The sequence below is a fragment of the Ovis canadensis genome, chromosome 13, assembly GCF_042477335.2.
Source record: "Ovis canadensis isolate MfBH-ARS-UI-01 breed Bighorn chromosome 13, ARS-UI_OviCan_v2, whole genome shotgun sequence".
NCBI classification, from domain to species: Eukaryota; Metazoa; Chordata; class Mammalia; order Artiodactyla; family Bovidae; genus Ovis; species Ovis canadensis.
The window spans coordinates 92,224,753-92,239,751 of record NC_091257.1 but is presented as its reverse complement, the minus strand read 5'-3'; the positions used below and the strand labels follow the sequence as shown (position 1 = coordinate 92,239,751).

The following is a 14,999-nucleotide window of genomic DNA, read 5'->3' as shown; positions in this document are numbered from 1 at the left end:
CTAGCCAGAGCAACTTCCTCCGCTGGTTTCTCTTTGTGATTGATGTCAGGCACAGGGGGGACCTGCTCTGGGCCAGTGATGTCAGATTAGCCATGATCCTGGCCGAAGGCCCCCTGGAATAGCCCAAGTCATTGTCAGTAGGTCCTGAGAATGCCCCACCCCCATCCCCCCCGCATCCTGTTGCAGTGGAGGCAAGGGGAGGATGGTGGAGTCCAAGTGGACGGCTGACCCTCTGTCCACTGCAGCAGGCCTCCCATTGCTTGGCCTGGACTGGGGACACAGGGAAGCTAATTGGAGTTGACATAGGATGGCTTCCACGAGATTGACCAAAAGACAGCTGGCATCTGGCTCCGGTCAGTGAAAGGGGAGGACGGTATGCATATGGGTCTCTCTGCGTGAGAGAGGTTGGTGATGAGGATGTGACCTTGAAGACTGGTTATGGCAAGTCTTGATAAACATCATCCCCACCTTGTACCTTGGCAGGAAGGTCAAAAAGAAAACATATAATTGTGTAGTTCAGGAGGGTTGTTTTGCTTTGAACACCTCTTCATTTCTAACTTCTAGGTCATTCTGCTTCTTCAAACAAAATGTTGGTTGAAACCTCCTTGATCAGCTAGAAATGCTTGTGGCTGCACATAAGAAGAAACTTGACTTGCACAATAAAGGCTTTTTTTTTTTTTTTTTGTTCACATAACTAGATATCCAGAGCTCATGATCCTAGAGCTCAACAATGCCATTTACACCCAGGCTCTTTCCATCTTTTCGTTCCACCACCTTGCCCGCTGCCTCATTGGCATAAGACAGCTGCCACAGCCCCAGATATTGCATCCATATAGACCTATGGCCAAAGGCAGGCAGCCGGGACAGGTGAAGAGAGCTTTCTCACTCTGTTTATTGGGGGAGGGAACTTCCTTCAGTCCTCTCCCTTCCCAAGTGGTCTTCCTCTTGGTCTCATGGCCAGGTGGGTCCCACATATACCCCTAAACCACTCCCTGGGGAAGACAACAAGGATTGCTGAGGGTGGCTTAGAATTCCTCAGAATTCATTCCTGGAGGCTCCCTGCCAAGTCCTTGGATGAATCAGAGTTCTTTTAGCTCTGAGAATGAGGGAGGTCCTAGTCCTTTACGAGCTACATATTGCATCGGTTCTGACCTCTGTGTATCATCTCATTTAATCTTCAGAAAAACAGTTGTTATCCCCATTTTACTGGTGAAGGAACTGAGGCTCAGGTTTTATAACTTGCCTCAGGACACACAGAAATGGGGTACTCCTATAAGATTGTATGTGTGTGTGACGGGGGCTTTCATGATGCCCTGGTAGTCCATAATAATAATAGAGATAGTAGTAATAACCCTCTCTATTGATTATAATCTGTACTGTGGAGTCTGAGCAGGGAATACCACTGAGGGGTGGCAGAGGCCTTGGAAAGTCAGGAGCAAATCCAGGGATTAAAAAAATGCAAATGAGGACGTGAAGCTCGGCGAGGTTAAGGAGCTGCCCACGGTCACGGCTTGGCCAAGCAGGGCTTTGAACGCGGGGGCCCCAGCTTCAGGTTCGCTCTCTTCCCCTCCCTGCTTGCGGTGTTTGGTCCGTGTTGCCTGGGCTCCAGGACGCCCTAGGCTGCGACCATCAAAAGGAGCAGTGGGCTGGGACAGGTGAGAGCAGGTCAGGCCAGGATCCAGGTGCTGTGGGGAGGCTGGCATCTGCTGGCTCCTGTGCCGGCTCTGCAGAAATGTGCCCGAGTGCCTGCCATGCTGACCCCATGGCCAGTGATAGCTGCCCCGTGGGTTACCCCAGGCTGATAGTGATGCTGATGGAGGTGCGGGTTCCAGCGCCCAGGGGTTGGGGCGGCGAGGCTTGGATGGGAGCAGGCAAAGGGCGATCTGGCAGCTCAAGGCACCAGCCTAGAGGAAACAGGATAAACAAGGACGGGGCAGGAGCCCTGGCGACAATCCTGGGCAGCTGTCCTCCCCTGTTGGAGCCTCAGTTTCCCTGTTTGTAACTTGGAGGGAAGGCCTGGCTCTAAGAGGATTCCATGCTCGAGCTGTGACCTTGGGCACTGGTCTGTCTGTCCCTCAATGTCTTCATCTGTGAAATGAGGTTAATAAGAGCAGCTGCCCCTAGGTTGAGCCTCAAGGCTGTTAGCATGGCTGGAGCCCCCAGCCAGGGGGCTGGTGGGCCATTCAGGGGGCAGGGAGTTGCAGGTGGTGAGGTTGATTACACTGTGGGGAGAAAATGGGGGCTTGTGACTTTCCATTTCCTCATGGCTGGTGGGATGTGGGTGGGGGCTTACTCTTCAGGTGGGGGGTGCACCCAGGGTTGGTGTGATTCACTCCTGAGCAGAGGATCCATCCTGCTGCTGTTCTCATTTTGGGAGCTGCCCCGTGGGTTACCCCAGGGCCCTCTGGGGAGAAGAGGGGAGGGGATAGGCTGGGAGCCCAGGCTGTGAGAGCTTCAGAGAGCCAAGTGGGCTCCAGACGTCAGCCTGGGCACCCCCTCCCCCCGGCCTGCCCACCTCCTGGGCCCCTCACAGCGGGAGGCTGTGGCTGTGGATGCAGCCCCCCGGGATGGATGGCAGCCCCCCGCCCCTGGCAGGGCTCAGAGCCTGCCAGCCCTCTAGCCGCCAGCCTGGGGTCCCACAGCACAGGTTTGTCATCCATGAGTCAGCCTGGGGCAGTGAAACACCGAGGTCAGTGGCTGCCCCGGGCTCTGCTCTGGGGCCTGCAGCTCTGAATTCATTTCTCCTTTAGCTGAGGAATTCCCTGCCCGGCCACTCTGCTGCTGGTTGCGGGCTTGGGGGGGGGTGGGGGGATACACCCAGAGTGCAGGCCTCTGGCCTGGGGGTGTCAAGGGCCTCTTGGAATCAGTTCTCACTCGGGCAGTTGTTTAAATGAGGGGCTGTAGGCCCTGTGACCCTTTGAATGGAGTCGAAGTTCATTGACCTGGCTACAAGCTCCTGCATGAGTTAGCCCTTGCTCACCATGTCTTTATCCAATCAGCAGGTATTTACCAAGCACCTGTGGTGTGCCAGGCTCTGTTCTAAGCCCTTCAAATTCAGCAGGGAACACAATAGAGCAAAGGCCCTTTCCCTGTGGAGCCGGCCTTCACCCGCACCCCGTCCTTGCTGGCCACGCTGTCTTCTGTGCTGCAGACTCCGTCCACCTCTGGACCTCTGTCCCTGCTGTTTCCTTTGCTTGTCCCTCCCCGCATGCACGCACAATTCACATATTTTGCCTGGATATACTGAGATTGTTTGGGTTGTAAGAAGCAGAAACAGAATCTGGCTAACTTAAGGAATATAAAAAAGAGATGGTGACTTACTGGAAAGGCCTTGGAGCGCCCACAGAGTCAGGAGAGAGCCGGGAGCCCGGCCTTAAAAGGAACTGGCACCAGGAAACTCCCAGCTCCTCAGGAGCAGGCGCGGTGGGGCACTGTCTCCAGGGCACGCTCTAAGGCAGGATTGGCTCCAGCTGCTCCCTGACCTTGGGTTTCTCTGCTCAGGGGTCATGTTCTGGGGCGGGAGGCATTGCACTGGGCTTGTCTGGACCCCGTGGCCTCAACCTGGCCAGGGGTTGGCGGTAGCAAGCCTGGAGGGACCTTCCGCTCACAGCAGCATTCTACGTGGGAGAGCTGGCCCTGAAGGCGGGCCCAGCAGGGGCCCAGCACACTGGCCACGCTTGTTCGTTCTTCAGTTTCGGGTTGGTTGCCACTTCCTCCAGGAAGGCTGAGATGAGCCAGAACCCCGATTTAGGAGTATTTTCAGCTGCGAGAACAGAAAACGCAACTAAACACTGGCCTAAGCAAATACCATGCCGCACGTCGGTAGCACCACATATCAAGAACCTTCTGTCCTTCTCTGCGCCATCCTCAGCAGTCTGCCACCTTGATCGTGACATGGCCCTGCGGTCCCTGCATCACTTCCTCATATAATTTTATCCCAGGCAGGGAGGGGTGCTGTTGCTTTTCCCTTTTATCAGGGAGGAAGATATTTTCCAGGATTGCCTGGTAGGCTTCCCCAGATGTCTCACTGGCTAGAGCCAGGTCAGTTAGGAGTTGAACTTTGATTTCTTAATATCAGAGAGCCAACTACAGAGGCTGAAACCAATCAGGGGTTTATTTTCTTTAGTACAAGGAAAGGCTGGAGTTTGGTGAGACAGAGCTGCTGGGAGACAATCTCATGATATCTTTGAGGACCACCCTCTCCCTTTCTTTTTGCTCTGCTCTGCTTAGTATGTTTCTATTTTCCAGATCACATTGTGATATAACATGGCTGCAGGAGCTCCAGCCATCACATCTGTGTTCCAGGCAGGCAGGAGGAAGAGATACAAAAGGCCAGGAATAAAGTGTTTTTCCAGAGCTCCCTATCAGTGATTTCTGCTTGTGTTTCATCGGCCACCACTGGCTATAGTGGAGACTGGGATCTGAGGTTATCTAGATAGATGCACTGCCATCTATAACAGTAAGGGTTTCAGTACCAGGGCTGGATGGGGCAGGGGAGGGTTGTCGCTGGGCAATCAAAAGTGTCTGCCACATAAAATCTCCATTTCTCTTTTTGCAGTGTTTATCGCATGATACTCCATGCATTTGTCACATTTAAATAACATACAATTATATATTTTTCTGGTTTGGGAGTTGTAAATAACAATCACAGACGTGGTTGGCGGTACCACAGTAAATAAGACAGAGGCACATCCCTGCCCTCGTGGAGTCTCCCTTCCTGGGGTGGCAGTGGGCTCTTTGTCCACCTGGCTCAGCCCCTTGGGCCAGGTCCGCCTAACACCTTCCCCTTCTTGTTCTGTTCTAGGGTGACTGCCAGACACGTGAGGAGGCGGTGGCGCTTGGAGTGGGCCTGTGTAACAATGGTTTCATGCATCACGGTAATCCAGCCCTCCGCTCAGCCTAGCCTCCCCAGGGGGTAGGGTGGGGTGGGGTCTGTCCTGAGACAGAATTGCTGGCAGGGACCCTGGTCCCTGGTGCATGTCTCAGCCAGGGGAAACAGGCCCAGAGACAGCAAGTGGTAGGCTGGCAGCTGCCCAGCAAGGCAGTGGGTGTGGGCCTATGGACTGCTGTGGCTTTGGGCCAGCTCATGCATTCCCCTCCTCCTCCACCCCCAGTTCTGCACCAATGGAGAGACCACTTCAGGTGTCCCGTGGGGACCGAGGTGGCTATCAAATCCATGGGTTTTCCAAGCCTTTAGTCCTGGATGGGAGACGGCCTCCCAGGGTGGGCAGCGAGGCTGGGCAAGGTGGGCCTGGTCCACTGGCCTCCTGGGAGGGGAGGAGAGGGGTCCGTGGGGACAGAGGACCGGGCTGTGAGTGTGAGAGGGAGGAAGCCAGGCAGGGCCTCGCCTCTCAGACATGTCCCTCCTTCTCCCGCAGGGAGAAATGTGCCGGAGGGGAGGCGAGTGGATGGTGTGAGATGGTCCTGGGGACAGAGAAATGGTTCCACTGACACCGCTTTAAGATAACAGAGAGATTATATCCTGGGCCCATCCTCCCCTAAGAACTCTGCATGTAGTAATTAGTTTAATCCTTGTGGCTGGTCCTTTGATGTTGGTATAACATCATTCTGGGCCCGTGTATAAACGAGGCCCAGAAGCCCAGGCAGTTAGGACACTTGTGCACGGAGGGGCTGGGATTTGGACCCAGGCAGGTTGGCGTTCCAGGCCACCCGTGAGCTCTGTGGCCAGGGGAGCCCTGAAGTTCTTTCTGGTCCCGGGGGGCCCCCAAGTTCCCACTTTTTTAGGATGAGTGGACTTTTGGCCTCTCCCCCACCCCCACTGCCAACAAAGAGCCTTTCTCTGGTTTCCAGAACAACCTCAGGGCCTTGTCACATGCAGTGTTTCCCTCGTCCAGGGGCCCCTCCCTCCCTGCCTCATCCCCCGACTTACCAGCATTTCTGCTCAGCTCTGGTCTCTCCAGCGAGACCCCCCCGACCAGCTCGGAGAGGTCCTCTCCTGCCTCCCCCTCTGGACCAGCTCAATTCCCTTTTCTTCCCGGGACTGCCCTGTCCCCGTGAGGCTGAGTCCACACCTCCGCTCTATCTTTGTTCATCCGTAGCGTGTCTTTTGCCTGTGGGCACCGTGCTAGGCTCTGGGGACCAGACGTGAACAAGAAATACAAGTCCTGCCCTCGTGTGTGTGCGTGTGTGTGACAGAGTCACACAACCGTGAAATAAGCTGAAGCCGTGCTGGGGGAAGGAGTGGCCAGAAATCCTCCCAGCGTCTGCTCTGTGCACCAGCTCAGAGGTTGGCGAACTCTGCCTGTAGAAGGCCAGACAGTAAATGTCTTAGTTCTTGCAGGCCGCACGGTCTCTGCCACAGCCCAGCTCTGCTCCTGTAGTCTGAGAGCAGCTACAGGGGATGCATAAACAAGTGGGTATGACGTTTAGCCAATAAAACTTTATTTAGAAAAACAAACTGGGGGCCACAGCTTTCTACACTTGGTCCAGGAGCCGGATTTGCTGTCCCTTTGCCCTGTGAGGTCAAAGGCCATCAGGTTTGGCCCCTGCTGTGAAGCCAGCAGGCCCAGTTCTGGGCCCGACTCAGCTTGCTGACAGCAAAGCCCTCTCCTTTCAGCCTCAGTTTCCCCATCTTTCCCTCCCCGTCTGAGCTCAGCATTCTGACAGCTCTGGGGCACTGGGGCTCACTCCACAGCTGAGAGGGGCAGGTCGGGCCCAGGCAGGGCAGCCCGGGTCATTCCCGAAACCCACTCTGTTCCCTGCAGGGATCTTTCCGAGCCCCATCCCTCCCTCCCGTCAGCTGGACGGAACCTCTCATTTGTGGGTGAGAGTAATTAGGGGTCCACCCCAGGGCTATTTCGGGAAGGTGGCTGTCTGAGGACCTTCTGCTGGGGGTGACCCCGGGCAGCACTGACACCCTCGGGCACGCTCAGGGAGAGAAATTGCAGGGTGCCGCCCTCAGGCCCCTCTGCCTGCCACGAACTCCAGACCAGGCTAAAAGAGGAAAGAGCCGATCCTAGGGTGGCGGCTGCTGCAAAATGCAGGTTAGGGTGCCGGGTGGAGGGCGTGGTGGGGCCTGCCTGGCGCCTCCCGGGGTATCTGACCTGGGTTTGCGGGGCCCTGCGGTGTCCCCGGGGAGGGGCCGAGAGGCAGTGGTCCAACCCCCTTGCTGTAGGTGCAGACAAGGAAACTGAGGCTCATGGTTTAATCTTTGAGGCCGCTCGGGGACATTGGTTATCCCTACAGATGAGGAAACTGAGGCTCAGAGAGGCTAAATGGCCTTGAAGTTGTGGGCAGGGGGGAACTGACCAAGGCTTTCAGCGATGGTCTGTGCCTGCATCTCACAAAGCCCTGGCCAGTGGCCTTGACTGGAAGTTGGGAGTGGTTGGCCCTCACCTGGCTGAGCTCCTGGACTCTGGGGTTCCAGCTGTTTCCCCAGATATTTCAGCTGAGACAGAAGACACAGCACAGTGCCTCCTCCTCCCTCTCCCGGAGACTTATAGCCTCGTGTTTACAGTGGAGGGGAAGCCAGCCGGCCTCCTGGGGCCTGGCTCCCAGCTCTGGGGAAAGCAGCAATTTGAGCGTCTGTTCTCTCCAAGGAGGTAATAGAGGTGGCCTGAGAGCCATGCTCACAAACAGCTAGCTGTCCCGGGAAGGGAAGAAGGCAGAAAGAAAGGCCTCTTGATGCTTTTCATGTCTTCAGAGGCTTTCGGGGAGGCCTGAAGCTAAGGCAGCTGCTTGTCCTTCTTTCCCGGGCCCACTGACCTCAGACGACTGCCTTGACCTCTCCTCCTTATGGAATTTGTCCTTGTACCCATCCGTCAGGCCAGGCTGGGCAGTGTGATGAAGAGGAGGAGCCTAGGCTCTGTGACCTTGGGCAGTTTATTTAGCTCCTCTGGGCCTTAGTCTTCCTGTCTTTAAAAGGGGTACAGCAAGTCCTCCTTTGTCTGCAGAGTAAGTGATCTTAAGCCTATATTCCTGGTGTGCTCTGCACTAGAAGGTATTTAGTTAAATTGTAATCTACGGAGCCCATATCACATGCTGATTGTTCTAGTTTTTTTTTTTTTTTCCTGTTTTTGTTTTAATATTTTTCAGTCACACAGTATATGGGATCTTAGTTCCCTGACCAGGGATCAGACTCACATCCCCTTCAGTGGAAGCGTAGAGTCTGAACCACTGGACCGCCAGGGAAGCCCCTGTTACTAGTTCTTTTTACTCACTTTCCTGCCTAGTCTTAGAGGTCTGAAGACTTTTTCTGTAAGGACCCAGATAGTACATGTCTCAGGTTTTGTGGAACGTACAGTCTTTTGCAGTTATTTAACTTTTTCCTTGTGACCCTAGAGCAGCCCCAGGCAATATATAAACAAATGAGTGTGACTGTGTTCCAATAAAACTTTATTTATAAAAAGCGGGAGTGAGCCACATTTGGCCCACAGAGGCTAAGTGTACCATCCCCTGGTCTACAGGGTCTCACTGTGGTCTGTTTCTGATTATTAGTGAGGGTGAGTTCCTTTCCATGTACTTGGCACTCACCACTCTCTTAGGTTTTCCCATTTGTTAATTACCTATTTATATCCTTTACCCATTTATCTATGAGTTTCCCAGCTTTCTCTGGTTGATTTGTTGGAGTTTCCTGTATATTCAAGATTTCTCCTTTGTTGATTTTAGACCAGACGGTTAATTGTGAATCTGTGGGCTGCCTATGGCCTTGCTATTGAATGGAAGTCCTTAATTTTATCATACTGCTCTTTTTTGGGGGGGGTCTTGTATATGAACTCCTTTTCTGTTTTAAGACAAAGATACTTGCCTGCATTTTGTTTGGTGAGCTTTAGTTTTCCTATTCTTATTTAGGTCTTTGATTGAACAGGAGTTTATTGTTATATATGGTGTGAGGTAGGGATCTGATTTTTTTTTTCCCCGTAAGTGAATCAGTTTTCCCTGTACCATCTGTGGAATACTCCACATGGTTGTTCATCTTCCATCATATGCTGCTGCTGCTAAGTCACTTCAGTCGTGTCCGACTCTGAGCGACCCCGTAGACAGCAGCCCACCAGGTTCCCCCGTCCCTGGGATTCTCCAGGCAAGAACACTGGTGTGGGTTGCCATTTCCTTCTCCAATGCGTGAAAGTGAAGTCGCTCAGTCGTGTCCGACTCTTGGCGACCCCATGGACTGCAGCCTACCAGGCTCCTCCGTCCATGGGATTTTCCAGGCAAGAGTGCTGGAGTGGGGTGCCATTGCCTTCTCCCCATCATATGCTAAGTTCCCATAAAACAGTGTCCTCTTATGTGATAGCTGTTCTCTTCTGCTGGTTCTTTATTTCTGCTGTGGTTCCGCAGCTTTGTACCTTACATGGCTTTGTAACATGCCTTTATATAAGCAGGTGGGATGAGTTCAGAATTTTCATGAGAGTCAAAAAGCCAGGCTTTTATGTGAACTATCCTAATATGTTAGTTTTGGCACAGGACTTTACTTACTAGAACACCATGCTGGCCAACCCAAGCTTGTCCAGGGGCTGGTCCTGGCCCGTGGCTGCTAGTCAGCAGATACCACTGAAAGCTCCCCGTGTGAACCTGACCCCGTGTCTGTGGGTTTGCAGTGCTGGAGAAGAGCGAGTTCAAGGATGAGTCCCAGTACTTCCGCTTCCATGCAGACGAGGAGATGGAGGGAACCAGCAGCAAGAACAAACAGCTTCGCAATGATTTCAAGCTGGTGGAGAACATCCTGGCCAAGCGCCTGCTGGTAGGAGCAGAGCTGAGCTTGCTGTATCTTCCTTCTCAGACCTGCCTGCAGGCCTGGGAACTGCGCAACCTTCAGGTTGTGGCTGGAGAAGTTGGGCTCACCTTGGGGCGCCCAGAAGTAAGGGGGAGATTTTAGGCGGTGCCTGGCAACACCGCCCAGACGCCAGGCCACTTTCCTGGCCAGACCACCCTCCTGACAGAGGAGACTGGGCTCGCTGGGCTCCCTTTCTCTTTCTTCCCCTCTCCTCTTTTCCACCCCACCCTCAGCCTAGCCTTCACAGGGAGGATGGCCTCCTGAAATGACCCCTCTCACACCAAAGCCTTGGGTCTTCTGGGCCGGCACCCTTGTTCAGTTGCTGCAACTAGCCTTGCAGTTAAGGTAGGACATTTACCAGCCCGGACAGGTGTTTTACCAGCCTAGCCCATCCTGTTTCTGTGCCTCCTGGCGAGCCGCAGCCTCCACCTTGAGGCCTGGCCCACAGCAGGCAACTGGGAGAGGGGCTCAGAGAGGCTGGGTCTCTTGGCATAAGCCAGAGTTGGGGCTGAAGCCTGCCTGACGTGCAGGCGGCTCTGTTCACGCCTTTCCTATCGTACTTAAGGGGGGGGGGGTGCTGATCCAGTTCCCATTTCTCCCACCACAAAGCCCTCAAGCGCTCCACACCACACTTGGGACAAAACCTCCCTGCCTCTTTTCCTCCCTCTCCTGTGCTCCTCGCTCCTCGCCCCACTTAGCGCAGCCCCTCAGATCTTCCGTCTTACCCTCCAGGACTCTGGGGCCTGACTCAGGGCCCTGGCACCTGCTGTGCCCTCTGCCGGGAGCACTTTTCTCCCCCTCTATAAACTTCTGTTCCTCGTTCCATTTGGGTCTCAGCGCAGATGTCCCCTCCCCTGGCCCTGCTTCTGTACTGCATTCAGAAGTACTGTACTGTACTGCATTATGTACTGTAAAGCACATAAATTAAGTGCTTTATTTTAATTCAGAGTACATACACCCCTGGGCACCACAGTCTCTATTTCTTTGTTTGCAGTCTGTCTCTCCTGCTAGACAGTCAGCTGTACATGAGGCAGGAACTGTGTCTTGTTTGGTGCCGTTTCCAAAACAGTGAAGTACCTGGCCCATATAATAGACAGCAGCTCGGCAAAATATGTACTGAGAAAATAAATGCATTTCCCTATATCCCCACCACCACGGACGCCCCCAAACCTCCCAACCTTCTTGTCATCCTGCGATGGGGAGGGACTGCTCCTCCCTAAACCCCCTTCCTGTCCCTAAGCTCTTGGTGGCAGGACACTTTGGGGTCTGATTTATTTCATTAAGGCAGTAAGCTGTTATTGAGCACCTGCAGTGTGACAGCAGATGGGGAGACAGTGGAGCATAATAAATAAGGAGGCTCTGTCCTCAGGTTGGGAGGAGGAAAGGGGAGGCAGGCCAAGAAAGCTAAGTGAATGCATGGTCACCCCACTCCCAGCCCCGCCCTAAGGAGGTCTGGGGCATGAGGAGCCGGCTGGGCACGGTGCCCTCCAACCCGCCCCCCTGGGGCCAAGCTGGGGCAGGCTCCAGGCCCCCCTCCCTGTCTCACTACCTCTCCTGCCTCGAACCCTCAGATCCTGCCCCAGGAGGAAGACTACGGCTTCGACATCGAGGAGAAGAACAAGGCTGTGGTGGTGAAGTCGGTCCAGAGGGGCTCGCTGGCGGAGGTGAGGCGGCTCAGAGGGGCCACCCCGGCTCCCGGGCTGCGTGCGGACAGGAGAGTGGGGCACCCTCCTCCAGCTCAGAAAGCCCGGGAATGGCAGTGGTTCCTTGTCCTCCTGGGGAGACTGAGTCCAGGTCTCTGGGAACTAGTGATGGAGCCCCTGGGAGCCAGGCTGCCCTCCCAGCGTGGACCACCAGCTCCCCCTGCTGGCCGTGCAGGGGCCAAACACACACACACACAAAACAAATCAAAACCGCACGGGGCCTCAGCTGATTATAGAAAAACCAGCCGCGGAACAAGGCAGGTTTGTTTTGCTGCTCCGAGATGGATACGAAGTCTGGAGGAGGGAGGCCAAGGCTTCAGCCCCAGGGCCTCTCAGCTGTTGTCAGGGGTGTGCAGATGGCTGGGAGAGAGGCGCTGGCCACTTTTCCCAGGGGGCTCTGTTTGCTTCCTTATAACGATCAGGAAGGCGTTTGGCTGCATGTAGTAGCCGCAGGCTGGGCTTGACAGAGGCTGGAGCCCCAGGGCTTCCGTTTTCTTGTGATGTAAGCAGTCTAGAAGGAGGTGGTTATAAGTCTTGGTTCAGGGTTGACATCTCTTCACCTTTGCTGGCCAAGGCCTCGTGGTGACAAGGTGGCCACCCCAGGTCGATGCCTTGTGTCCTTGCAGAGCCGGGCAGGAAGCAGGGGCGGGCTGGAAGCTTCTTCTCAGGGAAGATGTCTTTGCCGTTAGCGGCCCCCACAGGCCTCCCTTCATAGCTCGTTGGCTGGCATGGGTCTCACCAGCCCGCCTCACTGTTTACCACAGAGGGCAGCGAGGATGCCCCGGGGGGAGTCTCACTCGGGTCCTGCTTGGTCCCTGGGGCTGGTGACTCTGCGCCGCTGAATCGAGCGGCTCCTTAGTGAGGAGAGGGGGTCAGTGACCCGGTGTGCTCGTCTCCCTCGCCACCCCGCCCCCGCCCAGATGGCCGGCCTGCAGGTGGGGAGGAAGGTCTACTCCATCAACGAGGATCTGGTGTTCCTGCGGCCCCTGGCTGAGGTGGAGTCCATCCTCAACCAGTCTTTCTGCTCCCGCCGCCCGCTGCGCCTCCTGGTAGCCGCCAAGGCCAAAGAGTGAGTGTCGCCAGGGGCGGGGTGTCTGGGGGCCTTCCTCTCGGGATGGGTTGCCCGGGTCCCAGGGGCAGTGGTGGTGGTGGGGGGTGCCCGGCTGACCCAGGTCCCCGTGGCTGGCGGGTCCTCCTGCAGGCACGTGCCAAGGTGCTGCTGGCTCTGTTCAGCTGACAGTGCTTACTGGGTGTCTGCTGTGTGCCCGCTGGTGTTTTGGGCCCAGGGGACGCAGTCCCGTCTGCATAGATCCGTTTCCTCGCAGATCTCAGTCTGTTTGGAGGCTAGAGCAGGAGACGAACAAAGTCAAAGCAGAAAAGGGAGGGACGTACCAGGAGGTAGTGAGTGTGGACCAATATATCGGGTCGGCCAGAAATCATTTGGGTTTTTGCATTACATCTTATAGAAGAATCCAGACGAACATTTACCCAACCCATTATAAAGCTGGGACAGGAGATGGGCTGTGTGGAGGAGATGTGTGTCAGGGAGATGCCCCTGAGAACGGAGGTGAAGACCTGAAGGGGGGTGAGGGAGGGGGTCAGGGGGACATCTGGAGGAGGGGGGTTGCTGGCAGCGGAAACAGCAAGTGCAGAGGCCCCCCTGGGGGCACTGGGGCTAGTATGTTTGAGCAACAGTGAGGAAGCTGATAGAGCTGGAACAGGGTGGGCAGTGAGGTCGGTCAGACAGTAGAGGACCTGTGCCCACAGTAAGGAGCATGGAGCTACTGGAAGGTTCTGAGCGGAGGGGCGGCGTGATCTGACCCAGGTCCTGGGCAGCGCAGCATCTCTCTGGTGGAGGCTAGATTGTCAGGGCGGGGGCGGAAGCAGGAAGCGTGGAGAGGAGGCTGCCGGCCGGCCCCTCCCAGCCGCGGTGAGAAGTGGTCGCTTACCAGATAGAGGCACCGGGAGGAGCGTTTTCTATTTTAAATCCTGCGCGTTTGCTTTTCGCTTCTCCGTTTTATTTAAGGCAGATGCTCCTGGTTTTCTGTTGATGGGAGTGATCGAAAGTTTTAAATAGCATTCTTTCAGTTCAGAGGCTTGTCAGTTTCGGGGACATGATTGATGGTTTGGCTGGTATGTAAAAGTGGGAGAAATCACCATGGTGGAACATGCCCGCTTCAAGTTCCAGAAATACCTGGGGTTTGAGAACAGGCTCCCAAGACGGCTTTTTATGGCAGGTAGGGATGATCCAAGGCCTAATGTGGGGGACATGCCTTAGACGGGGAAGCCGATGGCTACATTGAAGCCCCTGGATTAATAATGATCTTGAGCAGGGGCTGCCCATTCTGCCCTGGTGATTCACCCACAGAGTGGCTGGGTCTTCTGGGCTTTCAAATCGTGATCTCTGGGGGACACGTGGACATTTTTCTGGAGTCAGCACCCAGATGTGCTGGGGGTCACTTGTCACCCTCCAAGTAAGTGATTATTAAATAAAATATGCACTCACCAAGGTCTGGTGGCCACAAGGCCTCTTTTCACCCAGAGGATGATAGTGAAGGGTTAGGAGGGTGCACAGACGGACTTTCCAAAGGTGGGCTGGCTGGTTCTGAGGAATCAAAGGCCCTGCTCTGTGCGCTCTGGTTGAGCGAGGTTTCTCTATGCATTTGGAAAGTCTGGTGCTGCTGCTGTCTGGGGCTGGATTTCCCAAAAGCCCGGGAGGCAGGGGCTCCCTTGGTGGCCCCCTGGGCTCTCTTTCCGGAGTGACACTGCTGTACCTTATGGCAGCTTCTGTTCGGTGCAGGATTGTCAAAGTCCCCGACCATCCAGAGGCGCTGTGCTTCCAGATCCGTGGAGCAGCCCCGCCATATGTCTACGCGGTGGGGAGAGGTGAGTGGGAGCCCAGGGACATGGAGTGGGGCTTTGGGAGGCCAGTCTGTTGTGTGTGTAGGAGTTCAGAGGCACCTGCCCAGTTAGCTCCAGGCCTGTGCCTCTTAGCGCACAGTTAGCACTTACCTTCTTTGCTGGGAGCCAAGGCTTGTAAATATGCACGTCTATGGGGGTTGGGCAGCTACACATGGGCAGCTGAAAGGAAGCACTAGGGAGTGATGAGGACTGTGGCGAAGTGAGAAAAATGTACATTCACTCGAAACAGGGCAGCGTTTCTTCAGCTCCAGCTCCTTATTGCCAGGCAGGAATGTGGCAGTTTGAGACTCATGGGGCAGCTGAGAGAACATGCCCTTGGAGCCTGGTAGACCTGGGTTTGAAACCTGGCTTCTTTTAGACACATGACTTGAGAGAGCCACTTTGCCTCTCTGAGCCTGTGTTTCTCTATCTGCAAAACGGGGCTGACCCTGGCTTCAGTATCATGGGGTTGTTGTGGGACTTAAAGGAGAAGAGGGCTTCCCTGGTGGCTCAGCGGTAAAGAATCCACCTGCAGTGCCAGAGACGCAGGTTCATTCACTGAGTCAGGAAGATCCCCTGGAGGAGGGCATGGCTGCCCACTCCAGTATTCTTGCCTGGGGAATCCCATGGACAGAGGAGCCTGGCGGGCTGTTGTCCATGGG

The 14,999-nt window shown here is 55.1% G+C and overlaps 1 protein-coding gene across 1 annotated transcript in view; it reads left to right on the top strand.

Moving 5' to 3' along the window:
* The window catches only part of PREX1 (phosphatidylinositol-3,4,5-trisphosphate dependent Rac exchange factor 1), a 178,537-nt gene that overhangs the window by 137,820 nt on the left and 25,718 nt on the right, over positions 1-14,999 (top strand). Inside the window, exons 15-19 of the mRNA XM_069548769.1 lie at positions 4,805-4,877; positions 9,558-9,700; positions 11,305-11,397; positions 12,357-12,505; positions 14,237-14,322. Of these exons, the coding sequence (XP_069404870.1) occupies positions 4,805-4,877; positions 9,558-9,700; positions 11,305-11,397; positions 12,357-12,505; positions 14,237-14,322 (544 nt within the window). The remainder of the gene's footprint in view (positions 1-4,804; positions 4,878-9,557; positions 9,701-11,304; positions 11,398-12,356; positions 12,506-14,236; positions 14,323-14,999) is intronic.